A 27739-nucleotide genomic window follows, 5' to 3' on the forward strand; every position below is an offset into this window, starting at 1 on the left:
ATTGGAAAAGGCGTTCTCTTGGAAAAGAAGTCATTCCAAGCTTTCCCTTGAATGTAACGCCTCGAAACCACTTCTTTTTACAAAGATATTTTTGTTGTAAAAGATTATGATGATGATGAATTTTAAGGGTGCAAAGGCAGGTGGGATGAAGTGCGCCACGGCACAATGCATTTATGGTTTTCACAATGTGGTTTCACAAGGTGGGGTCAAAGACTCGTTTTTTAAGCATGTAACCCCAGGCAGCCGAGCACCAAGCCCGAGGAAAGCCTCTACTCACTGGATAATCGGTGGGTATCCGGCGGCTTTCGGGATCGAACTCCGCGCCTCCTGCTTACCAGGTTAAAATATTGACTGTTTTCCTGAAGGGCTCACAACGTACAATGCGCGGCCGGCGATATGAGGGCACACGGGACACGCTTGGTTTAGAATTGGTGGGTATTATTTCCCCGCAGCAGATTTTGGCTGCATTGCATCCTGCCAACGCAATTTCAACGGAGAAAATCTCTTATGCAGGTCTCATTGTAAAAGGCAGGCATCGGCGGTGACGTAGTCGCGTTTTCTTTCGAACTTACAAAGGACACTCGTATATACCTTGCAATCAGCATTATTACACTAAATTATATGCCACTATGCAACAGTCGCAAGAGGAAAACTACCCTGGCATTTTTATCCTTGAGGAAAGGCAGGAGCTAGCCATGAGTTGTTGCAAGCTGACTCTCCTCGTCGGTTACTACGTTAATGTAAGACCTTATAATGTCACGGGCTACTGCCATTAGTAGCGAAAAGGGAAACTAGTGAATGAAATGGCTTTCAACTCGAAGGGTTATCTCTAGGTCCTGGCCCTGGTCTACTTGGCCGTGGCGAAGGCCACGGTTAGTCGTGATCCAACGATAGCGCTAAAAGCGGAAACAATATGTCCATTCTTTGAAACGGGTTCTCCGTGTCACTATTAGTGCCGCACGCGGACTTTATAAAAGGTGGTAGCGCACTAGAAAGAACAAAACCATGTACCATCATGCCTCATGTACCATCTGGCCCGGCTAATTTCTCTCTTGAATCTAATTTGTTCTACATCAAGATCATCTTCTCATCTACAGCGCTGGTGTCTGTCTTCTTATTTCTCCTGTCTAGTGCACTGCAAATTTTTTGCGTACTTTTAATGCGCTTTCTGTGGTATGCATAGCAGCTGCTTCTATGAATGCTGCGTCTTACGTACAAAGAGTTAATGGTTTGCAGAAAGACCGACTCTAGAACCTGTGTAGTTCCACGGTACTCTGTATCACTTTGAACGAAAATTTGAGGCTATTTTGGGGCTCACTTGGGCCAAGCACTTATCACTTGCACGTTCCACTGGCAAAAGGTGTGGTACCTGAGTAGGTGTTCTTGGTTCGGCGCGCTTTCTTAATGCTTCAAGGCACGCACCTTGACGTGCTACTTGCTAAAGCGCCAAGGAAATCCTAACGTTCGTGGCTCACGGGGAAGCTGGGTTATGTTCAGAAAAGTTGTGGTTTCCGCCAACTCGCGGCTAGTCCGTAAAACCGGTTTTGGCAAGCTGACAGCAAGCTCATTTCTTCAGCGTCTTCGCAGGACTTTTTTCTAAGATCGCTATCAGCAGATCGCATTTTTAGCGTACTCCAGATAGCTTCGGAATATTTAACCTAATAAAAAAAGAAGGCTTGAAGAGCTACAATGAAAATTTTATTCTTCCATATTATGCCCAGGGCGAAAAATCAATGTACTTCGGCTTAGTTTTTCGGAACGAATTTAGCGGCAGTACAAAATGAAAAGGTAAGGTGCAAGGAAATAGCACATTCGTCATATTACGACGCACCGCCTCTTAATGAGCGGGCGCAACGTTGCGTTCCCCGAGTTCCTTCAGAGGCTTTCGTCGAATACACCACAAGAGGTGTTCCAGCGCGCACAGTTGGGGTAGTACAGAATATTGAAGCCGCCGATTATCACAAGGCTCACGTCGAAGGGGCCATCGTCAACAGACAAGGTTGCACTCCTTTTCGTACTGTCACTGGTATCTGCAGCCACGCTAGCGTCCGTAACATCGTGTTCTCCGCAGTTTCCTGGGTACTTCCCTTTGGGCGCACAGAGCAGGCCGTTACACTACGAATCAGCGGCTTCCCTTGGATCCCGGCCGCAGCAGAAGGTAGAACACAACAAGTAAGCCGGTAGCCGCCATTAGCCACACGATGGACGGGTCACTGCACCCTCTTCTTTGCTGCACCGCTTGGACCTCGTCTTGGGTGGCAACTCGGTGTCCTACGATGCGAGCAGCAACGGCTCCGGCAGCGGCCGCAGCTGCGACCGCAGTGGACGCCCTCGCCACATCTTCAATTTCGTCTTGTCCCGCCGTAGGCGCCGAAACAGCGGTTGTCGCCCTATCCGCGCCATCCTTTCTTCTTTGTCTGGCCGCGACCGGAACAGGAGTCGGAGCCTTTTCCACGTCATCCACTTTTTCGCGGCTAGGGGCAGCTGCGGACACTTTCACGACGGTCGCGCTCGACGCGTCTTCCGTCGACTTTGTCTTGTACTTTATTCTGAATTTCCAGGTGGTCTCGACTTCGTCCGATTCACTTCCTTCGGGAGTGGCCGGCGTTGTCGTAACTCGCGAAGTCTCCACCTTGTCGGCCATTTGCTCCTGCCTGCCGCCACACTGACGGAGAAAAGCTGAAGCGCAAGGGTCTTCGGGCTAGACTGCAGACGTAAGACGACTGGTGACCTGCGCCGTCGTGTCTTCACCGGACGACGTGTCTGTCGGGCCGGCGGATGTTCTTCTTCTTCTTCCTCTGTGTTCAGTCCTTCTTCATCTTCGTCTACTACTAACTGTGGCACACGTTTGTGATATAGGTTTTGATGCGCGCCATTGCTACGTCCAACCACGCTATACGTCTTCCTTTAGTAGGAATGGCCATTGCCCGAGCGCTCTTTACAGTATGGCGTAATACTTCGGCGTCTCCATCCTTCATTTTTAAAATCGCTCAGAACAATGCTAGAGATAAAGATCTTTATTTCCACTTCACCGCTAAAGTGTAGCAGCAATTTCAGCAGAGCCACTCAGTACTTGGTTATCTCAACGGATGGTCTCAGTATTTGACTGAAGGGCCAAAATACCGAGAAACAGGAAACACTAGGGAAACCTTTAAAACCAAGCATTGTAGTGTGCCGAGGCGTAGTCACTGTAGCTGATAGCCTAGAGATAGACTGGTATGCCGGCCTATAAAACACATCGTCTTCTGCATGGAAGCAGTAATGAGCCAATAGAAAGTGCCCTACAAAGTTTGGTTAAAGTTTGCTTAATGTGTCCTTTCGTAAGTTGACACTGCCGTACTGGGCGATTGAGCTTCATATGGCTTGTATCGAAGCCATGACCGCTGCAGTTGTTGCTTGCAGGAGAAAAGTGGGGACAACCAAGAATGCTGGCACAGTCTGTTTCAGGAAGCGTTATCCGATATGTGCAGCTTCAGGCACTCTGCTTATTCCGGACCGTCGGTCAGGGACAGAGCAACAATAACAATAAAAAGAGTAGAATACCGAGAGCAAAAACGACTGCTTAGGTGAAGCCAGCAAGAAGACGCGGAATGGTGATTGAATGTGGAAAGCAACTTTCGGTGGCATAAGTACAAGAACAAGTAGTATACAAGTACAAGAAGATACATGTAGGTCCGAGTAGTCACTCCGCACGGCCTTACCGCAGATACCGAACACCGCGACTGGGACCATTGTGCCAGCATGAGCAGAGTAATTGTCACTAGCGCGTTCATGCAATATTGTGCATTCTGTTACTGTCCAAACAGTGGCCATTTTAGTATGTCGGCAGTGGAAACTCTTGCCGTTTCACATGCTGGCCACTCAGAGCGTTATGAAGCACGTGCCTGGGAAGCTTGAGCCGAGGATTGGTCGATGGTCACGTGGTCCATATATAACCAATAGAGGCCACTCTCACCATAGGAGATGCGGTATAGCTATCGCTGCCACTACTTCACTTTAGGCGTGGTGGGTGAGGGCTAAACGCTCTTAGACCTCTTTGACCCTTCAGAACGAAGTGTGACAGAGGTACAGTATGCGTCACACTAAGAGGGAACACGGCAACGCGTGTTCACTTCCACTTTCATCACTTCTACTTCCACCGACAGCCGGAAAAAATGAACGGCAAGGTGCATGCGCAGTAAGCACAACTGGCTGCTATTTCTGCGCATACGCTTGTTGTCACCCATACTCGCCGGATCTCGACGGCAGCGCTTCGCGGAGCGCAATAGCCACGTATTCCCGTGCTCGCTCTAAGTATGAGTCATACCTTAACCCCCCTCCTTGCACACACGCATCACGTGACCGTCAGAGTATGGTCGTGTTTATTTACATTCTCGACCGCGCCTACTCTTGGTTCCACCTTCAAATCATTCTCCCAGCGGGCGATCGCGAGTCTGGTTACGAAGCACCAAATAGATGACGGCGATGCGAAGCGTTTAAAACATGGATAAATCTTTCTCTTCAAGCACCATTGTCAAACGTCTACTTTAGGTTCCATTGTTGGCGGCCCAATACAGGTTCGTACAGTATAGCTGGCTTGTCTTCCATCGCATTTTTCTACCCAACCTCTCGCATCCCAGACTCTTCGCTTGATGCCGTTCGCTCCACCCTGCGGCGACAATGCACGAGCCCCGCGAAAACACGGCCACGTAGACGTTTTCTGCACGCATAAATCACCGGGATACGGTCTACGGCAGGGAGACAAGAGAACAACTCGCCGACGGTTCTAGCCCGCGCAAAAAAAGTCACGACGGCGGTCCGCGCCTACACCGCGCAAACGGCAAGCTCCCGTAATTCACCCCGCGCACTCCCTTCAGTCCTCTAGCATCTGCTTCCATTCAGGGAAGCTATAAACACTTATATAGGCTTCCCCACTCGACAGTGGCGGCACGTTTCTTAGCCGGCTCCTTATGAACGCCAGAAAGGTAGCAACACACATTTGTTAAGCGAGAACAGCTTGCGTCCCCACGCGTCACATTTCGGGGCTGAATGTGTGTGCACGCTTGCGTCGGTTTGTGTGTGCATAGAGCCGCGTGCCTTCTTACGGCTACATGACGGCTCGTCGGGCAGATAGGCGTCACGGGGCGGAAAGGTGCAGCGATTAACTCTGTGGACCACGTGACTCAGCAGCGACACCAGGGCGGACTTCAGGGGCTAATGGGATGCGAGGGAAAAAGAAAACGGGCAAATGGCAGAGAACAAAGGCGAAGGTGGTGCCGCGGGTGCGGCGGCTTGCTTACAGTACACAATCCGCGGTCAGGCGTCGAGGTCGAGAAGAGCTGCCAGGAGCCAGGAGCGGACGGTTGGTCGCAGTGTGCGTGACTGGACAGAAGCGTCGTTCAGGTCGCTGAAGAAGATATGATGGGTGCAATAATCGCCTACGGTTCTGTGCTCACCGGGAGCATCTTGCTGATACTCGTCCAGCACTGCGACACGGCATCCGGTAAGTGCATACAAGCCCTCATCCGGCTGAGCGTACTCGCTATTTCATGCCATATTTCTTGCTGTGCTTTCCGTTTTGCTGTTGGTCATTGTAAGTAACATCAGCCATTGCTTATTAAGACAAGGTCCAAGAGCTCGTTGTCTGAATAAGGTCTTGTGATCTGAAGAAGCAGGTATGCTCGTACCGATGATGTCCCAACACCCGAGAGACTAAAGCATAAAAAAAAAATGAATGCCATGCAGTCGCTTATAAAAGGACTTTTCCAATAAAAATCTTTATGTGATGCCAACAAAAAAAAATTCTCAGTTATTGGAGTGCGTCTTGGGGAACAACACAAAAAGCACTTTATGCCTTCATCAAGACTACAAAATCAGGCTTTGTGAATCATGAGCCTTCCTTTTTTTGGACAGTTCTACAGAACAAGTTGTTGATGCATGTCGAGTGCAGCGCTCACGGCTGCACGTGACTTGCGGCTGTCTGTTGTTTTTAATATCATTTATTTTACTACCACCTGCCTCTGTGTACGTTTTGTATACCAGTCCACAGTACAAGGTAATCGCCCAGGGGAAATTTTAATCTTGCTATCACAGTGTGTGCAAGGAGAAGTCAATTTGTAAGCGGATGGATCACTATCTGAAGTTCTGTACGACTTGAAACAAAACTGATTAGGAATTTTATGCTCATGAGCAGAGGCATTTTCTTATATTCCATCAGGGTTGTAACGCTATTTCTCCTTAATGTATTCTTAACGGCTGACCTGTATGTTGATGTTTGGCTTGCATATAACTGACTCCTTTCATTGGCTATCGGTCTAAATGTATTTGCCTACAAACTTGAAAGAATAAAGCCTCGTTAAGTAGTAATTCTTGTACTGCAGCGGTGGTCTTGTGGCTTGAGGATCGCCTCGTTAGTGGGAAGTGCGGGATTCGATTCCCAGTTCCGCAGGGTGCCCACCGGTGATACTATGGGTGCAAACTTTCCCCTGGCCTGGTGCTAGGCTTCTTTGTGCTGAAATGCTTGGGTAGAATCCAGCTTGAGTAGACGAAAACCACCTTGTGCTATGGCACTCTTTGGTCACAGATGCCCTCGCGCCATAAAAATCGCTATCAAGTATGAATCCTTGAACGGTGAAAACATTTCTGCGTTGGTCAAATGTTTAGGGGAATCCCCCAAGGTGGAGTAGATTTGTAATAAGCGAGTAATTACTCATTGGCATCCACCCAAGCGCAGCCATGCGGCTAAAAAGGAAAGCTATACAGCTTTCTCAGAAACTTCATAGTTAAAGAAAAACTCGTCCTGGTCCGGGGTTCGAACCCGGGACCACCGCTTCACCGGAGCAGTCGCTCTACCAATTGAGCTAACCGGGACGGCAAGCTTATGGTAGGGCGAGAGCGAATTGATCAATAACTCGAAGTGGGAACAGAGTTGACCAAATGTTTTTAGGGGAATCCCCCAAGGTGGAGTAGATTTGTAATAAGGGAGTAATTACTCATTGACATCCACCTGAGCATGCAGACCGCTCCAGCTTGCTTCTAAGTGTCTCGCTCAGGAGCGGTTTTGAAAAGTGCGGTGTTTACCACAACGAAGGGTTATGCTATATCGTGACGTCTTCAGGTAAATTTTCATGCTAGGCTTGGGGGGTTTCAAAACAGGGATAGAGTTGCTGCAGATTATCGCCAAGTATGATCTGGTAGGCATTATTTGTACAGTCGGTTGAACGACTACCTAGTTTTGGCCCCGATGCCGCGTTCAATTTCGGACGGGGCTAATGCTCCCTTCAGTAGGAAAGATTTTGAGAAAAATGCTTATCTTCCCGTTTGTAGCCATATGGGTGGGCGAATGTGTGTTTTTGTGTGACATTCCTTGACGGGAACCTTATTCCGCCTATAAGCGACTCCTCTCAGCGCGCCGGACTGAATGGTAGATGCGAGCTGTATTCGTTAGCTGGCTGACTTTAGATTGTGCGTTATGGCACTTTGATAAGAAAGTTAAGGTGGCAATTTGGGTCAGCCTGTGTATCTAACGTCATGCTACGTCAACACCTAGGTAGGGATAGTTTACAGAGGGAGGAGTAAAGTCATTCACAGCTCTAGTTTTTGAGCAGACTAGCTGGTGTTAGCCTCGAGGTAGACTGCCATATGAAGCTTTTAGAATGAAAGGCACAGCCCTTGTTTAAAGTTTAGAGCCCAGGAGGTTTGCTTATGTACCACGCAGTGCGCCTTGTTTTGCCCACTCAGTGTTCTAGATCTCTTTAAGAGGAACTGTAGTCCTCTCCCTTCCTAAAATAAGGACTACCACGAGACCTCACAGAGAATAACAGAGACCTCATTACACTGTTAGAATCAATCCTTCAGGGCTCTAAACTTTTGACAAAAGCTGCACCTGCTTTGAAGGCTGTCATTCGTTTTTTTTTTATCGTTTAGCTGCCGCAGTGGCGAGCGGTGGTGGTGAAAAACTTTAATCAAAGAAAGCTTGAGGGTTAAAAAAAAAAAAAAACCCTGCTGCATGGTCGGTATCCTTAGTCCGGGACACCGCATGACGAGGCCCCGTCTCGCGCCCGCTTGACCAGAGCCCTTTGGGACTCCAGTGTGGAGCAGTTGAGGAGGGCAGTCTCCCATGCCTCTCGGGTGGGGGTGGGGGAGGGGGGAAGGTGAGGATTCTGAGTACATGCCCACACCATGTGAAAGATATCGCAGATCTCTCCACAGTGCGGGCAGCGCCCATCTGTGTTCGGATCGAAGTGTTTTACTATTGCAGGACAGAGAAGGGTTCCTGTCTGCAGGCGCCGCAGAGTTCGCTCCTCCGCCTTACTCAACCCCTTGGCAGGTGCCGGGTAGAGACGGTGGCTGTCGCAATAATAAATCAGGATTTCGCGGAACCGCAGAAGCGGTTTATGAGCTTCTGAGCCATGAGAGCTAGGATGAGGAGCCCGGTGTGTGAGCGCTCGGGCGGCCGCATCAGCGGCCTCATTGCCTCGTAGACCCTGGTGGCCAGGAGCCCAGATCACTTTTGTGCGAGTTGGATCGGCGAGAGCGCGTCTTAGAATTTGCGAGGCAAGAGGTGATATTTCGCCGGCAAGATAATGTTCACAGGCCCGGCGAGAGTCTGTGATAACCGTTTTCGATTTTGGATCGGCGGCAGCGAAAGCTATTGCGACTTCCTCCGCTCGTGTTGAATTTGGGGCCCGAAAAGATAGCCCATGGACATTCATTCCCCGGTGGACTACGGCAGCCGTGAAGAATCCCGCGGGCGACGGCCCTGTGATGTCAACGTAATAGACGCCCTCTTTATAGCCATATTGCCTCTCAAGCGTGCGAACCCGCGCTTGTCGTCTGCCTTCATGTGAAGCCATGACCATGTTACGCGGAAGCGGAGCGACCAAGAGCATGTGGAGCCACAGCATCGGGATGTTCTCCGTCCCCTCTGGTATGCATGTGTGTTGGATGTGTAAGCGGTTTAGCAGGCGGCGCCCAGGCACCGTCTGCGATAGCCGCGTATATTGGTTCACGAGGTGGGCCTCCCGCAACTCCTGATAGGAGTTTACCACTCCCAACGCCTTCAGTTTGGCGTTGGAGGTAGCCACCGGGAGGTCCAGTGCTCGCTTTGTTGCCTTCCTGATGATGGCGTCAATGCGCTCGTCTTGTTGTTTGGTGGTGCGTAGGTACGGCACGGCGTAGAGGATCCGGCTGGTCACGAAGGCATAGGCGAGCCGTAGCGCGTCCCTGCCCTGCAGGCCACCCCGCTTGTTGGAAACACGGCGGATCATGCGCCCTACCTGTTCACCTATGCTCTTGAGTTTCGCTATAGTAGAGTCCGGCCTAAGTTTGTTATTGATGAACAGACCCAGGATCCGGAGCTCCGCCACTTCTCTGATGGGACCACCCGACAGAGATATGTGGAGAGACGTGTTGTCCTTGTGGTTTGTCTTGACGTGTAGAAGCTCTGATTTGGCGGGAGCACATTGGAGACCACAGTCGGCAGCATATGCTTCGACTATGGAGGTGGCCTGCTGAAGGCGGTCCTCCATCTCCCCAAGGCTCCCCTCGGTGGTCCAGATTGTAATGTCGTCTGCGTAGAGTGCGTGTTTTATGCCATCCACCTGAGCCAGTCGGCCGGGCAGGTGCATCATGGCGATGTTGAAAAGGAGCGGTGATAACACCGCCCCCTGTGGTGTACCTCGTGTACCCATAGAGTACGGGCCGTATTCCTCGTCCTCGATCCGGACGAGTGCCTGACGCGCAGAGAGGAAGTCTCTGACATAGGCGAAGACCTTCGCCCCGCAGTTAGTGGTGTTCAAGTTAGAGAGTATGGTGCCATGTTTAACATTGTCAAACGCCCCCTTAAGATCGAGGGCGAGAATGGCCTTGTCGTTTTGTTGCATGGCTGTGGGTCGTATTATGTCCCTGTGTAGTTGGAGTAGGACATCCTGTGCAGACATGTGCGGGCGAAACCCGAACATAGTGTCTGCAAAGAGGCCCTTACCCTCCATGTATGGAGAGAGGCGATCCCGAACCATCGTCTGCATGAGCTTTCCCACACACGAGGTTAATGAGATGGGTCTCAAGTTGTCCGTAGTCACGGCTTTACCTGCTTTGGGGATGGCGAGCGGCGGCAGCTATGCGTTTCGGCTTGGGTGTGCGGCAGAAATGGCTGCGGGAGCGCGCGCAGCTAGAGCAGCGCGCTGCCCCAGCTGCGGAGCTGGTTACGAGGGACAACGGCGACTCTGCGAAGCGCAGGAACGGGAGCCAAAGAGCTGCGCTCTAAAACGAGCGCAGTGTAGTAAATCATCTTTTCCCGCAAAAAAAAAAAAGACCCCAAGAAACCCAATTTGCTTGGTTTGGTTTATGGGGTTTAACGTCCCAAAGCGACTGAGGCTATGAGAGACGCCGTAGTGAAGGGCTCCGGAAATTTCGACCACCTGGGGTTCTTTAACGTGCACTGGCATCGCACAGTACACGGGCCTCTAGAATTTCTCCTTCAAAGAAATTCCAGCCGCCGCGGCCGGGATCGAACCCGCGTCTTTCGGGTCAGCAGCCGAGCACCATAACCACTGAGCCATCGCGGCGGCAAACCCAATTTGTCCACGGCAGCGGAGGGAGTCCTCGAACTTGCCGACATGGATACCCAGGACGCCATGCCCGGAATTTCCACCACCGACACAACGGAGGGGGGCCTACCGCACGGGACGCAACGAGACAGGACTGAAGCCTACCCGAAGGCGACGCCATGGTTCAGGATGATCGACGCACGCAAAAAACGATTCAAACCTGTAACGGAGGCCGAAGCACACACACCTGCCGAAAGATCACGACCCGCACGCCCCATCAAATTACCGAGGCTGCCGCATGATGACTACAAGGTGGTAATACGTCTACGTGGAGGGGTGACGCTGCATAACAACTCCGGTAGGTCACTTCTTGCTGCTTTGCAATTCAAGCTCAGCCGCCAATTGACCCACGAGGCCAGAGTCAGGATCAAGCCAGAGCAAAACATCGCTATTCTGAGCACCCCAGATCCGGACCTCACGGAACAGATGTGCAACATCCAAGCAATCAATCTAGGAGGAAAGGAATATTCAATGAGCGCTTATGCAGCCTCACCAGAAAACTCATGTAAAGGCATCATTACCGGCGCCTTACCGATACCTTCAGAAGAGGAATTACTAAACTGCACGGAAACATATCCCCAACAAATCAACATCATTCAAGCGAGGCCTTTCGGCACCAAGGGGGCATGTCTATATACCTTTGAAGGCAAAGCAGTGCCACGGTTTGTCTACCTCAGCGGCATCGAATACAGGTGCAAACCATTCCGACCAGTGATGCAGGTTTGCGGATGCTGCCTGAAAATAGGGCACCGTGCTGACATTTGTCCCACTCCGCAGGAGAAAAGATGCTACAATTGCGGAGTACGCAATCCTCCACCAGGACATGTCGATTGCAAAAAGTACTGCATCGTCTGCGACACATCGGACCACTCCACCATTGACACGAACTGCCCGGCAAGACAGAAGAACTACACCACAGGAGGGAAAAAGACAAGCAAAGCTGATGAAGGCGTAATCCGACGTCATCATCATAAAGACATTGCTGCACAGAGCCAAATGCAGAATAACCAAAAGCCTGAGCAGAAGCAAAAAAATGCGCAGAAGAACAAGACTGAACAGGAGCGCGATACTGAGCATCGGCCCAAATTTAACCAAACCCAAGCCGACCGGCCGGGAGAACTTCAAGGATATAACAACAGCACAACACTTCCCCCGAAAGGGAATCAGAAAAACGGTCCAAGCAAGGCACTCGCCATCCATCCAAAGAAAGCTTGGAACAAGAGCAGAGAACAATGGCCACCCCTCCCACCACTGAGGAAGGAAAACCCAGTGGCCACCACGGGTGTCCAGACACCTTTGGAGCAGACCATAGAGACCGAGACCTCAGAACCGTCGGACAACCAAGATAGCAAAGACCACACGGAAAAATGCAGTGCGGACACCGTGAACGCTGGATATAAAACTTCACAACGCGATTTCACACAACTTCAACCCCTTCGGGTGCCCAGTGGTACCGAGACAGACGCCACCGAGCCACGGGCCTGTACCTCGAAAGCCAGTGATTGCGCATCCCACATCCAGGAGACCCAGGAGACGCAGTCACTCCGGAACGCTACACCCGAGAAAGAAGCCGGCTCTGCTAAAAGCGGTGAGTTGTCCGTCCAAGCAGCCTCCACTCCCACCTCTTTTCGAAACCCTGACTCCCCTATTACACCTCAAGAGGCGGTTAAACAGTACATACGTTCCGCTGAATTTCGCTCAGAAATCACTACCATAATAAATACTATAGTTGCTGAACAACTCGGAGCGATGCAGCAACAGCTCATACTAGCCCAGGCACAGTTGATACAGTCCATGACTGACAGGATAGAAGCTACGATTAACACACGCTTGGAAAAACATGAAGCCGGCATCAACAAGCTTTTCGAACTTGTACCGCATCAGGAATTGCCTCGCAAGCAGCGCGCAGTTCAACCCGCTGCCTGTCCTCATCCACTCAATCCAGACCAGCAACATGGCGCAGAACAATAACACGCGAAAACGTGGGCGGCGACACCAGTCCAACACACCAGCAGAAACAATTATATGGCAATGGAACTGTCGCAGCATACGCCGAAAACAAGCACAACTAGCCGCATATATAGCAAACTCCCCTAATCCCCCCCCATGTCATCGCTCTGCAAGAGACGGAAACAAATCGCATTCATATCCGCGGTTATCACACGGCAGCCCTTACACCACGTACGGCAATCTTGACACTCGCATCCATGCCGGTACTAGACCGCACACCGACAAACACGCCCGACAGCAAGGGCACTCAATATACCGCGATAGAGCTAAGCTCACCAGGACACACACATGGCCTCACTATTATTAACATATACAGCAATCCTAAAGATAAAGGCAGAGTTATTCCGGTTATCTTGGGCTCCTTCCGTTCCTCAAACCTTCTTGTGGTGGGTGATTTTAATGCACGTCACACGCACTGGGGATACAACTCGGATACCCCCAAAGGTAATCTGATTTCTACCGCAATGGCTGATTACAACCTTAGCCTGATCACAAACCCCACCGTACCCACTCGCATTGGCACAAGCGTCACCCGCGACACCACACCCGATCTCACATGGGCCACACAGAACATAATCGTTAAATCTCACACGGTGCTCCAGGATAGCCTTGGAAGTGACCATTTTCCAGTCTCCACTATTATATCTTATGAATCCAAGATTTTCAACCCTCGTTCGCAGCTTCTCACTGACTGGGATAAATTGCGCTCATATTTGGCAACTGATTCGACAGAACCCCGTACTGTCACTGACTGGACAGACCGTCTGGTGAAGGCCATCCAGGCGAACAGCAAAAGCATTAAAAATACCCCTAAGGCACCGCAGGTTGATCCGCATCTGGCTCATCTATGGGAGGCCCGACAGGGACTTCTCAAGCGCTGGCGTCACCAGCGACACAATCGTAAATTGAGACTCCGCATAGCCGCTCTCACTCGCGAGGCAGAAGAATACGCGAACACGCTAGCCCGCGCAAACTGGGCAACCTTTTGTAACGACCTGAAGGGTACATTAAGCACTAAACGCACGTGGTCCCTCCTACGCGCTCTCTTGGATCCAACAACCACTAAATCTCAGACACAAGTAAACACACAACGTCTAATACAACTAGAGCTCCAAAAGGGCACCGACGTAATTGGCCAACTACGGGACACTTATATACCCACATCTCTTCAGTCGGCAGATCCACCCAATCTACCTCCACCTAACCCAGAACTTGATGCCGACATCACCTTAAACGAAGTCCGCCGAGCACTCTTTAGTATTCGCCGCTCTACGGCGCCGGGGCCGGATGGCATAACGTACAAGGCACTACTCAATCTGGACGATGTCTCCCTCCAGGAACTCACGGAGCTCTTTAATAACCACTGGCAAGCTGGGACGCTCCCATCAGCCTGGACCCATGCCAGCATGCGATTTATACCCAAACCGGGCAAAGCCCTCACTCTTCAAAATTTGCGCCCCATCTCCTTAACGAGCTGTGTCGGCAAGCTCTTCGAGCACGTCATTCTCAATCGCCTGCAACCATTCCTAGAAACAACAGGCTTTCTCTCAAACGTTCAATTCGGCTTCCGCCCAAACATCTCGGCGCAAGACGTACTTCTCGCGCTTAAAGAGTCCCTCTTTTGCACTAAGCGTCGTACAGCCTCTACGCGAGCCATACTGGCCCTGGATATCCATAAGGCTTTCGACACAATAAGCCATGACCATATCCTCACGACATTAGCCACCACGGGGTGCGGCACCCGCATATGGCAATATATTCGGGCCTTCCTTCAGGGGCGCACGGCAGACCTCCACCTTGGGGATATTGCCTCCCAGCCTTTCCCCCTGCCTAACCGGGGAACCCCACAAGGGGCGGTTCTATCACCTTTACTCTTTAACATTGCCCTAGCGCCACTGGCAAACGCCCTTGCTGCTGTCCCAGGGCTCCACACAGCCATATACGCAGATGATATAACCCTCTGGACAACGGCAGGATCCCTTGGAACAGCCCAGGATATCCTACAATCTGCCATAGACATCACCACCACTCATTTAGCAAACACAGGCCTCCGTTGCTCTCCAAATAAATCGGAACTCCTGCAGCTGAAACCCCTCCCCAGTGACCCCCCGATTGAACTGCACATGTACGGGAATCCAGTGCCCATTGTGCCTCAGGTGAAGATTCTCGGCCTTCTAATTAACAACACACTCGATGCAACCGCCACCCTTCAGCTCTTGCAGAGACAGACCAAACAGGTCGCTGCACTTATCAGGCGGGTGGCAGCACGCAATCATGGGCTGTCTGAACGCGAGACCCTCAATATGACAAATGCACTAATCATTAGCCGCATTACATATCACCTTCCATACCACATACTCACTCAGCGGCAAAGACAACAGGCAGACATCCTAATACGCACGGCTGTCACCTCTGCCTTACGTCTTCCACGGACGGTTAGCACGAAACGTCTCCTGGCCACTGGTACCCACAATACAGTGCTGGAATTAATAGAGGCTCAGCGCACCAACCAATTAGTCCGCCTGAGTCGCACGGAAACAGGACAATGCCTACTGCGACAGCTACGTCTCAATCCACCAATTCCCACCCCAACAAGTCCTACACCTTACATGATTTCTCTGCGCACGCAGGATCACATATATCAGAAGCCCCTACCGCGCAATATGAGTGCTAGTCTCCATCACGGTAGGCGGCAGGCACGAGCGAGCTATTACACGAAAACATACAGCAACCGCTCCGATATCCTTTATGTCGACGCGGCACAAAATTCTAAACCAGGATATTTCACGGCAGTCGCAGCCTATGAAGACGGCACAGTGGGGGCCGCTGCCACTATTCGAACTAATTCGCCTGCAGAGGCGGAAGGAGCCGCCATCGCACTTGCTCTGGCCCACTCCATCATTGACAAAAACATAACAGAAATTTGCACAGATTCACAGGCCGCGTACCGCCACTACCTACAGGGCGTGGCGACTCCGGCAACACACCGTATTCTTACCACGGCCACCTCTCTCGACCGAACGGTTACTCTGTCGTGGGTCCCTGGGCATGCCTCGATCCCCGGTAATGAGCGCGTTCATGCGCTGGCCCGAGAACTCTCCTCCCGGACCCCGGAGGATCAGGCACCCAACCCTGCGCAAGAAGCCCCTTCGGTCCTCTCTACATATCACCAAATTACCACATTTTACAAATTCAGCCGCATGACACTGCCACCACCCCACAGTACCTTGTCGCCCTTATCCAGCGCCACATGGCGGCAATTACAGACAGGCTGCTTTATTTCACCCCACCGCCTGTCATGCTTTCATCCCACCTTTCCTCCTGATTGTAACACCTGTGGCGTGCCCAAATCCACACTTTTCCATTACCTTTGGGAATGTCCTTCCCCAAAGGCAGTATCCCCCATCCCCAATCCCACTCATTCTTCCTGGGAGGCTGCTTTACGGACCGCTCAGCCCGCCGGCCAGAAATGGCTAGTGGATCGGGCTTTACGTGAAGCACAAGCCCGTGGACTCCTGGACCAGTAGGGGACCACCCTGGAAGATTTTTTTTTTGTGTAATAAAGTTGTTTCCATCCATCCATCCATCCCAATTTGCGGAAGTTTTTGCAGAACAACACGATTTGTACTCGAATTTGAACTCAAAGAATACTCCCCGATTTTTATGAACTGTATTTCCGAAAAAAATATTAAAAATATTTGTAAAATATTATTATAAAATTATTTGGTCGAATTTGATTAGGAGACCTCCACTACGGCACCTCTTTAGAATTTCGCCATCATCGAAATTCAGCCGCCGCGGCCGGGATCGAACCCGGCCGCGGCGGCTGAATTCCGATGAAAGCGAAATTCTAGAGGTCCGGGTGCTGTGCGATGTCAGCGGACGTTAAAGAACCCCAGGTGGTCGAAATTTCCGGTGCCCTTCACTACGGCGTCTCTCATAGCCTGAGTTGCTTTGGGACGTTAAACCTCAATAAATCAAATCAAACCTCTTTCTCTCTGTCTTCTTTCGCTCCCACCTTCCTCCCTTACGGCGTGGTTCAGGGGTCCACCGAGATATGAGAGACAAACTGCACCATTTCCTTTCCTCAAAAACCAATTTTCATTTTCATTTTCTCTTCACTACGGCACCTCTTTCTTCTTTCACTTCCACCTTCCCTCCTCCTACTGCGCGGTTCGTGTGTCCACTGAAATATGACAGAATTACTGCGCCATTTCCTTTCCTCTCAAACCAATTTTCAATTTCTGTCCATGGTGGCGAAAACATTTATTAGCAAGGGACAGGAAGTATGCTTGGATTAGCCCGTAAGAGACCGATCCTACTGCCCATGGATTCTGAGTTCTGCTATATTGGTGCCTCGATGCCAGCGTCACTTTTAAGTTTTGTTGTGAAATAAGAGTTTTATACCCGGTAGGAGTGCCAAATGCTTTCTTGCCTCAAACATGCGAAAATTCTGCTTTCCGCGAGGTTATTATGGCGTTGCTAAGTTCAGACCCTGCCTCAAGAACGGCGTTGAAATCATTATCGTGCTTACTGTAGACTTCAGCAAAGTTCGGACGGTACCACGATTTGTTCAGATGCGCTTACGGCCGGCTGCAGAGAGCGATGTACAGTCTCTGTCGAAAGTAACCAGGCCAAAGGAGTGACACTCTCATAGAGCCAATGAGGACGTTTTTTTTTTTTTTTCGAAGGTGATGGTGGCGGCACCTGGGAGAGGCGGTAAACGCATCAAAAATCCAATATGGCGGCGCGCGTTTAGGCGGCTGGTTGTGGTCTGTTGCTCGCGCTACAGTGCACTGTACTCGCGCGTTACTGGTGCTGGCGGCCCCTAGCTCGATCCAAGCTTTGTAAATACTGGTGATCAACTGATCGCGCGCTGCATTCACGCTTGATTTCCCAAGTACTTACGGAATCTGCTCGCTCGCTTTTGTATTTCGATGTGTCTGTTGATGTAGCATGGTGTATGGTGGCGAGCGGCGCGACTGCTTAGCAGCTGCGCTCGCTCGAGAACGAAAAGCGTAAATGGTTTTGTACAAAGAATAATTTATTAAAAGAACATCAGCAGTGACAAACTACCGTATTGTGCGCTTTTATCGTAAAGACTTTCAAAATTTTTCTTACCTCAACCGCTGGCTCGTTTGCGGTGAAACTGCACACAGAGCTTGCGTATTATGGTAACTTTTGTATCGTAGCAAGTTTTACAACGGTACTTACTTAGTTGAGCCGTGCATGATGCAAAAGCGCAATCGTCTGCGTCGAGATCGGCGTACCGAAACACAAAACACCAAGTTTTTGCTGAAGGGCGGCAGTAGCCCCATCTGTCTTCGACAACGAAATTAAACAAGAAAAACACAGCTCAGGACTTCGCGACGTCGTCCTCCGACGCTTTAGGAGAGCCACGAAAGCAGACGATATAAGCTGAATTGGATAAAATCATTGGACGAAAAAAAGACGTCAAACAATATTCTTTTAATGGCAGAGCCTCGTTAAAATAATTGATTCTGGCATTTTTTTTCCGCTCAGTTGGCCGAAAATGTCGAAGCGCTTCAATTGAAGCAGACGAAAAGGCCGGAACGGCGTATTCAAAGGGCCCACGCTCCTTGCAACGCTCGCCTTGTCTTGTGACGCTTTCCACTGCAGAAGACAGATGGCGCTACTGCCGCCCTTCAGCAAAAACTCGGTGTTTTGGGTTTCGGTACGCCGATCTCGACGCAGACGATTGCGCTTTTGCATCATGCACGGCTCAACTAAGTAAGTAGCGTTGTAAAACTTGCTACGATACAAAAGTTACCATAATACGCAAGCTCTGTTTGCAGTTTCACCGCAAACGAGCCAGCGGTTGAGGTAAGAAAAATTTTGAAAGTCTTTACGATAAAAACGCACAATACGGTATGTTCAAAAAGTAATTTTGGGCATCAATGGCATTGCAATATCAGTGACAGGCATCCTAAAAATCAAAATAAAAAAACGCCATTATGTAAACCTAGAAGACATGAGCGCACATAGAACATATAGGGGATAAAAAAAAGGTGTCAAGGTAGGTACAGTATACATAATAAAATGCTACATGACTGAATATAGGTTTGTACACGACTTGGTAAGAGATTTAGGTAAATAGCAGGGAAGTAAAACATCTGACATGTATTGAAACGCATGAGTCTGTGGCTATGAATAAACACACGCAGAGAAAGGCAGCGAAAATTTTCAACCTTTGACTCGTGTAGAAGAAATCACAGTGCGTTGGGCTAGGGACAACACAATATATGCTACAGTGCTAGTTCTTAGTATAAAGACTCCAAGAAAAGCTCACTGTGTGACTCGACATGACGCCAATGCCGCTGCTGCAGTGCGAATGCCGCCGACGTCACCGTTTTCGCCTGCGCGGCTGACCGGGCGTCGTCTGCTTGTCGTCTGCTGCCGCGTTACCCGCGTCGTCATCTTCGCAACTAATTTCTTTGATATCTTATTTTTAATACCTATGGCTGGTTATAATTTAGTTCATAAGCATGTTTTTATTATTGATAGTGGTCGAAAATTTTCACTTTTATTAGGCTTAACTGCAGCCGCGTTTACCGCCGATACCAGGATCGCTGCAATCGTTTCGAGCGTGGCGCCACCCTCGGCGCGGACGCGCAACTTGCAACATGCCACAGCCCTGACCAGGCTCCTTGGTTTGCTTCTCATTCGTATAACAGAGCCCTCGCGGCTTCCCAAAAGATAAAAAAAAATGGCTGAGGCTTAGCTAAGGTTAAGAATAGTCAGATGCGAAGCATATTGATGGCTAGGCTTGGTAAAGTTCCTCGCTTTATTCTTCAGTTGTAGAACGTTGTCGCCGAGCCGCATATTGAGCACGCCGCTTAGCCAGACGTTCATCCCGCTCTTCATCGGTCTCTGTGGGACGCTGAAGCTTTCGCTTCTCGTTCAAATCAGCCCTGCTTCTAGGCGGCATCCCAACACCTGGCCGCCTCGTAAGTGGCCGGAGAGTTGTTGTTGTTGTGACTGAGAGAAGGATGAAAAGGAAATTGCACGGGCCTGCTACTGGCTCGAGCCAAGCCACCACCGCTCCACATGGTTTGGGCGTGTCAATCCAACCCATCTATCCCCCCCAACCCCAACCCCACCAGAGAGGACTGGGAGGCGGCCCTGCTCGGCTGTCAAGATCTAAAGAGCCAAAAGGCCTTGGTTCAACGGACGCGGGCGGCGTTGCTTGCCAATGGGGCCCCGGAATAGGGGCTCCACCTAGTACTGTGAGGGGAAAGGGCCAATAGGCTCCTACCCCAATCACCTTTCTGTAAAAAATCTAATTGCCCATAAATGTTTTTCACCACCACCACCACCACGTGCAGATAGAGGAGCTCTAGTAATATGCTTCGCATAAAAAATTCAAAGGGGCACTTTGTCAACATAAAGTGCGGTGAGGCGAAAGCCTTAAGCGCGGTGTTGCTGCTAGTGTCACTGATGTGTGGTTAACATGTTAAGCTTCGCCTCTGTGTGTGGAACGCGATAGCGTCGTGCAACGCCGCCTGGGAGACCATAGAACGCCGTCGCCCGTTCAATTCTACGCCTTGCACGTCGGTAAATTGGTTTTTGAGGAAAGGAAATGTATCTGTCTCTCATATCTCGGTGGACACCTAAACCTCGCCGCAATGGGAAGGGAGGAAGGTGGAAGTGAGCGAAGACACCGTATTCACTAGACGCGCCTTTGTTCATTCCAAACCATCGATCTGGCATGGCGGAGTGGTTAGCATGCTCGTCTCGCACTCCGGAGACCGGAGTTCGATTCCCAAACTCGACCAATTTGCTACTCGGTTTTATTGATCTGGCCTGACTGAAAGGTTAATTAGGCTAATTGGGCAATTAAGCAGTTAACTAAACTCATTCCCATTTACTTAGAACATCACTATACGATCCCTTTAATTGGTTGCATGGTTACTAGCCAAAGTACAATTGGCGCCGTTTGAAATTCGCGCACTGTGACGTCACGACCATTTCGACCAATTGAAAAGCGTGACATTTCTGTCGACAACTCTTGCTTACAACGATGAGGCATTAAAGACTTCCGCCTTAAAAACGTGCAGCCTGGTTACTTTTGACAAAGACTGTACCTCATGCTACAGCACGTACGAGTGCGTATGTTAGAGCAAGCGTGTGCGGACCTCGTGTGCGGACACCACTTCCTTCGCCGCTGCTCCACCCGTTTCATGGACGCGCGGCGTGGTCGTGTGGCCCTGTTGCCTCTTCCGTACTAGACACAAGTGAAAGTGATGTGCGCGCGCAAAAGCCGTGTACCGGGGTACTTTAGTGACACCAGTGCGCGGTAAACTGTGCTGCGAACTCCAAGGCTGTGTGTGACAACTTTGGCGGGTTCCCGCATGTTCGTTTTAGAGCGCAGCTCTTTGTCGCCCGTTTCTGCGTTTCGCGGCTTCGCCGTCGCCGTTGTCCGTTGTAACCAGCAGTGGACACCTTACTCGCGCTTCAAGCTGCGAAACCAATGGAGCGGGAGCTTGGAAAGCAGAGGAAAGGCGTGTAACTGCTCTCTTGGAACAGTAGACATCTCAACGCGCGTTAAGCTACGTGGCGGTAAAATTGGTAAATTGGTTTTCGAGGCAAGGAAATGGCACAGTACCGCGCTGTAAGGGAAGCGAGGAAGGTAGGAGTGAAAGAAGAAAAATTCACTTTCGAGAAACTGGCATACAAAGCCACCTCTCCAGTGCGCGGAACTCGTCGAAATAGCAAAAATTTGTTGGGCTACAACACTGAGGGTAACCGCGTTTTTGAAATTCTAAAAACTGATGTGCATATTACTTACGATGGGCTACATGCCCCTCAATGATTCATGAATCTAACAGTAATAAATAAAAGTTAACTATTCAGTATTAGTTAACCAGCCTGCTAGTTAGCTTGTCTTAGCTGTGCTCTGATGTACTACACCGCTGACAATGCTATGCCTAAAAAGCGCTCTTTTAGTTCAAAATGCGTATTTTTAAAAATTCTGGAATGCCTCAGATGAAACGCTCTGTATATAAATACAAACAGGCGGCTTTTATCATGCTGTGCTTCATGACATTTGCAGGAAACTGGCGCAAGGTGACCGCTAACTGCATTTCTGAATCAGTAGGCTTCAGTGGAGGGAATACTTGTCGAATTTTTTGCGGTGGCTCAGTGGTTATGGTGCTCGGCTGCTGACCCGAAAGACGCGGGTTCGATCCCGGCCGCGGCTGTTGAATTTGTTTTTAGGAGAAATTTTAGAGGCCCGTGTACTGTGCGATGTCAGTGCACGTTAAAGAACCCAAGGTGGTCGAAATTTCCGCAGCCCTCCACTACGGCGTCGCTCATAGCCTGAGTCGCTTTGGGACGTTAAACCCCATAAACCAAACCAAACCAAACCATCCTTTTTTTAACGTGAAAGCATTCGATGGTTCATCCACACCAAGCACGGCGTCGCCTAAAAAACGCAAAAAGCGCCTGTCAGTGCACGTTAAACATCCCCATGTGGTCAAATTATCCGGAGACCTCCACTACGTCACCTCTTTCTCCCTTTCTTCTTACACTCCCTCCTTTATCTCTTTCCTTGACGGCGCGGTTCAGGTCTACACCGAGATATGTGAGACAGTTACTGCGCCATTTCCTTTCCTCAGAACAATTTTTTTTACAAAACTCTCGGCTGGTCGAAATGGTCTGACGTCGAAAGGCAGCAAAACACTAAATGTTTACCAGTAATAATGAGTACAAGTACTTACAACTGCACCAACTACACAGGAATAGAATACAATTAGAATAGAGTTTGATTAAGATTAGAATATAATAGAAAAGTTAGAGTGAATTTTGAATTGAACTTCAAGGCTTTCGCATTATTCGCAAGTTCCTTAAATGCCCCTGGTAATTTTTTTCGAACTCAATCCCGAGGTTTAAGGTTTATTCCAACTCCCGCTTTGGTCCCGTCAACAGCAAGTGTATTGAAACACTCGAACAGCGTTTATTTCGATTAAATTTTCACTACCTTGCTAGTTCGAAATATCGAATGACCACTATGTTGACGCCAAATTTGGAATATGCGTAATCTAATTGAGGTGCATTTGAGTCGCACTTTATCAACTAATTAGCTGCAGTACAATACAAAGCCCAGCCTTCTTGTCACGCGACAACAATATTCCGGTCACTGAAGTATCCCGAAAGGCGGCCTTGACCTTTTGACATTGGAAGCAGGTGTTAGATCTTGCGCTTTGGCCTTTTTGATAAGCTCTATACTATAACCTTGGGTCCTATTGTGCGGTGATAATCGCCTCCACGTAATATACTTGTATATTTGCTCACCGTGATGAAGATAGCAAGATTGACCCTTCATTTACGCACACTGCCGCAATCTGGCTTTAATTTGTTCACCTCGTGATAAGCGAATACAATTTGCTTCCAATATCGGTTGGTGTCATTGGTGTTACCGAAAAGCTCATCTCGGCCATGAAAAGGGGAGTTCAAGGCAGCAAATTTCAGTAGGCCTTTCTGAGGATGTTGACGTGTTCTTTTTATTTTTCTAAATTAAAATAATGTGTTCTTCAATTCGATTTTTATTGGCTTAATTCCTTTGTATTTAAAAGCCGCATACAATGAATTACGTATTGTCGTCCCTCCATATCGTTCCCATACAGTACTTCGGGAAAAATAAAATTAACTAAAAAAAGATGGAGAAAGGTGGTCACACACGCACAGGAAAATGAGCTGTATATAGCTGTTTACATTGTTATTTACGTGAATGGCATTAAGAAGTGATCTTGGTATCTGTGAAGAAAAAAAAAACAGTGCGCGCGAACAGAAGCGTAGCTTGGTGGGCCACTTGGTGCACGATTATGAAGAAAAAAAACAGCAAACAAGGACGGGTTCACAAGAAGAAGGAGCAGACAGGACGAGGCGAATGACATCTTTCGCGACCCCTTTCTCAAGGTAATTAGGCCAAACAGGAGGCACTTCTGTTAAGCATGTAAGCAAGAGAGCTTTTCTTCTTGCTCTGATGCCTGACTGCTATGCGCCCACCAACACGGCAAGAAGTCGCTTTGGAGGACGTAGCTGTCAGAATTCATTAGGACTTGTAGCCCCTCTGAGATCGGTGGTAGGACCAAACGTAGAAGGGTGGCTGTGTATTGCTGCCGCATGCAAGTTAATTTATGCGTTGTGTATTGTATATTTCAGTGGCTCTTGCCCGGCCTACAGCGGCTGTTTCCGATTTACTTTGTATATGTTTCAAGCGTATTACGCTTTCTCGAAACATTCCGTGGTCTTAGCTCGCAATGGACAATGAAACTCCACTGGACGTTCACTGAACGTCCGCAGGACGTCCCACCCGTCTTTAGGACATCCAAGGGAGCTTCAGTGCCCATTCGGAGGTCTTCTGCTACCCTATGTTCTTCCGATAATTTTGTAAATAAGAGTGACATGTTCGTCCTTTTGCCTACATCTATAATTATACTAAATATAGTCTTTTTTTGTGCATAAGAATTGCACTAGTGTGCTGTGTACGAACGCCTGTGCTCTTTACGCTTGCATTATGAAAGGCTTATGCGATGTGCAGCGTGTTGTCTAGAGCGACTAGCGGTTGCGTGTAGCGGACGAGGTCTCATCAAACACTGCGAACTGAAGGTTTCTGCCTCGCCTCCATCATCACTGATGGGAATGAAGTCACTGCTAGAACTACTACTACTGGTTATGAACCGCTGCAACTAGTTCATGTAAGTCGAAATGAAGAGAAAGAAATGGGCTTGGGCAGGGCATGGAATGCGAAGGCAAGATAACCGCTGGCCCTGAAGGGTAACGGAGTGGATTCCAAGAGAAGGCAAACGTAGCAGGGGGCGGCAGAAAGTTAGGTGGGTGGATGAGATTAAGAAAAGTGGAGAGACATCGGAGAGGCCTTTGCCCTGCAGTGGGCGTAGTCAGGCTGATGATGATGATGATGTTTGAGAACTCTCCGGGCTCAGGTCGGTGCGGCACTGAGAATGTCGATCCCGTTACGGTCTGAGTCAGGGAGGGCGCTTCACAGTAGAGGTTAGCGGTCACGTGACTCTTTAGCCTGGAAACAAGTGGCTCTCGATGATGTAATTTCTGCTGAGAGGAGACGGGGGGGGGGGGGGGGGGTGTCTGCCGTGCTCCATGCAATAGGGAGTTCACTTAGCAGTCCAAAAGTGGCCACAAGACCTGAAATTATTCCTCACATGATAAACAGGCAAAGACAAGACTTCAGCGCAGCTGCGGTGCTGTAGCATCTTTACATGTAGAAGGTATATTCCGTTCGAATCGCACCGCTCGGTCTCTGCGATCCGAACTGTAAAGACAGAGTTGCACCTTTACAGAAGCCTAAATGAAAAAAAAAATATTCTAAATATTTAAAAAATGATTCGTCACTCGAAGCCTGAAGTCTGGTGTGAACCAACTAGTCAATATTTTCTCTACTTCAGCGCCAGTAAACAAGTGCGGAAAATTCAATCTCACAACGGTACAGGTACTGGATATGAATGCCGATTTCTTGCAAAGGGCTCGTTATAGAAAGCCACTGTGAACGTGTTGAAGGCTTGTATTTATTAATGCCAAATTTTCAGGCTCAAAAATTTCAGTCTTGTGACGACACAGTCACAGAAAACGGCTGAACATTGTCTGCCTTACGGTTGCTCCGTTCTCGAGGCCAGTACACACAGCAGTGATTAATGAAGCGAAGTTCGAGATGAAATTAATACTTCGTCAAAACACACCCGCATACTTTGCGAGCTGCTGAAAACCATGTTTTAGCTTGCGGCGCTCCGCAGTCGGTTTCCTCGAGGAGCCAGCTTATTTCACATGTCCAACATTCTAAGGTCAAAAATTTTGAACATTGCAAAACTGTGAGGTACTGGTGTGCAAAATTTTGAAGGTAATATTCAATCCAAGCCTGCGATGGGAGATCTGCGGATATACTGATTGCTATAGTGAAATCTTGCAATGAATGAAAAACTGTGCTCATAAACTCTTTCGCGTTAAAAAATGCTTTTGTCCTCAATTGTTGGGTAAGTACCACATACGGAGCGGAAGCAATTCAAGAATTGTGACCTAGTTTATGACGTAGCAGCTCGAGAGGACTACACCTTCTGCCCCCCCTCCCCGCATCCACACGAGCCAAAGTGAAATTGTATATCTAAATATTTTTTTTTGCCTCATGGCATGGAACGTACTTAAGCGGTAACGAGAAGAAAGTTCACTGAACAGCGGGAGATGCCACCACCAACAACAGAAATAGATGACTCCACAACTACTTAATATCTCACTGCAGGTGGCCCATCTCTTCCGTGACGTGGATCTTGGTAGGCTTCATGCTGGATGATTAAGAATATTCCGTGTTTATTTGCTAAAACGTTCTTTTTATAGTGTCATTAAGCTTCGCAGCTGGGCTGAGCCTGTCGGGCTTGTTGGAATCGGCTCGAATGAATAGGTTCAAACCCGCGTGACCTCTAACTGCGAAGTACATAGACAGGTGCAGTCTTGAGAAAACAATGTGAAGAGCGTCTCTGCCTGTACTACTGAAGAGCAGAACTGCGCTTTCTTACACAAAAAAAAAACAATTGAGCAATCTTATCCTACCGCTATGCCGGCGTTCGATTTTTGCAGGTGCCATGGCGGACACAAGGTGCGTCGTCGCCGGTGAGACGTTCAGAGAGGCGAAGGCTGGCTGCGCCGAGACAACCTGCGATGAGCCAAGCCCCAAAACCCGCTGCGGCAGCGGAACAGTCCGCGGATGCTTCTGCCGCGAGGGGCTGCATCGCAACCATCAGAGGGCCTGCGTGCTGCCCACGGAGTGCCCGTGAAACAGCAACAAAGCGATAAAGAATATATATATATATCGAGAGTGCTCCCCGGCTACGTGGTCGCTACTTGTGTGTGCTCCTGTACACTCTCAACAGAAAGAAGAAAAAAGGGAGTGAACTGTCTTCACACTCGGCTATTAAACTAGCGCAGAATAAATCTCTTCCTCTGTACGATGCCCCTACACTGTAAACCCGAAAGGAGTAAAAAGAGAGTAAGCTGCCCTCTAGCGCACTTCTTTCTACACTGTAAACACGAAAAGAGTAAAAGAAGAGTAAGATGTCCTCTGGCACACTTCTTTGTGCACTTTACACACGAAAGGAGTAAAAGGAGAGCAAGCTCTCCTCTGCCACGCTCCTTTTTTAAAAAGGAGTGTGCTCCTTTCTACACTGTACACCCGAAAGGAGTAAAAAGAGAGTAAGCTGCCCTCTAGCGCACTTCTTTCTACACTGTAAACACGAAAAGAGTAAAAGAAGAGTAAGATGTCCTCTGGCACACTTCTTTGTGCACTTTACACACGAAAGGAGTAAAAGGAGAGCAAGCTCTCCTCTGCCACGCTCCTTTTTTAAAAAGGAGTGTGCTCCTTTCTACACTGTACACCCGAAAGGAGTAAAAAGAGAGTAAGCTGCCCTCTAGCGCACTTCTTTCTACACTGTAAACACGAAAAGAGTAAAAGAAGAGTAAGATGTCCTCTGGCACACTTCTTTGTGCACTTTACACACGAAAGGAGTAAAAGGAGAGCAAGCTCTCCTCTGCCACGCTCCTTTTTTAAAAAGGAGTGTGCTCCTTTCTACACTGTACACCCGAAAGGAGTAAAAAGAGAGTAAGCTGCCCTCTAGCGCACTTCTTTCTACACTGTAAACACGAAAAGAGTAAAAGAAGAGTAAGATGTCCTCTGGCACACTTCTTTGTGCACTTTACACACGAAAGGAGTAAAAGGAGAGCAAGCTCTCCTCTGTCACGCTCCTTTTTTAAAAAGGAGTGTGCTCCTTTCTACACTGTACACCCGAAAGGAGTAAAAAGAGTAAGCTGCCCTCTAGCGCACTTCTTTCTACACTGTAAACACGAAAAGAGTAAAAGAAGAGTAAGATGTCCTCTGGCACACTTCTTTGTGCACTTTACACACGAAAGGAGTAAAAGGAGAGCAAGCTCTCCTCTGCCACGCTCCTTTTTTAAAAAGGAGTGTGCTCCTTTCTACACTGTACACCCGAAAGGAGTAAAATGGGAGCAAGCTGCCCTCTAGCGCACTTCTTTCTACACTAACACGAAAGGAGTAAAAAGAGAGTAAGATGTCCTCTGCCATGCTGTTTTTAAAAAGGAGT

The 27739-nt window shown here is 49.2% G+C and overlaps 1 protein-coding gene across 1 annotated transcript; it reads left to right on the forward strand.

The window, feature by feature from the left end:
* Window positions 1-4851: 4851 nt before the first annotated feature.
* On the forward strand, window positions 4852-26445 carry LOC149365750 (uncharacterized). The gene is made up of 2 exons (XM_089543302.1): window positions 4852-5482; window positions 26223-26445. The coding sequence occupies exons 1-2, from the start codon at window positions 5398-5400 to the stop codon at window positions 26417-26419; spliced, it is 282 nt and encodes a 93-aa protein (XP_089399428.1). The 5' UTR covers window positions 4852-5397; the 3' UTR covers window positions 26420-26445.
* Window positions 26446-27739: the final 1294 nt, after the last annotated feature.

Source organism: Amblyomma mixtum, chromosome 1 (genome assembly GCF_055824585.1).
Source record: "Amblyomma mixtum isolate Tamu chromosome 1, ASM5582458v1, whole genome shotgun sequence".
Lineage (NCBI taxonomy): Eukaryota > Metazoa > Arthropoda > Arachnida > Ixodida > Ixodidae > Amblyomma > Amblyomma mixtum.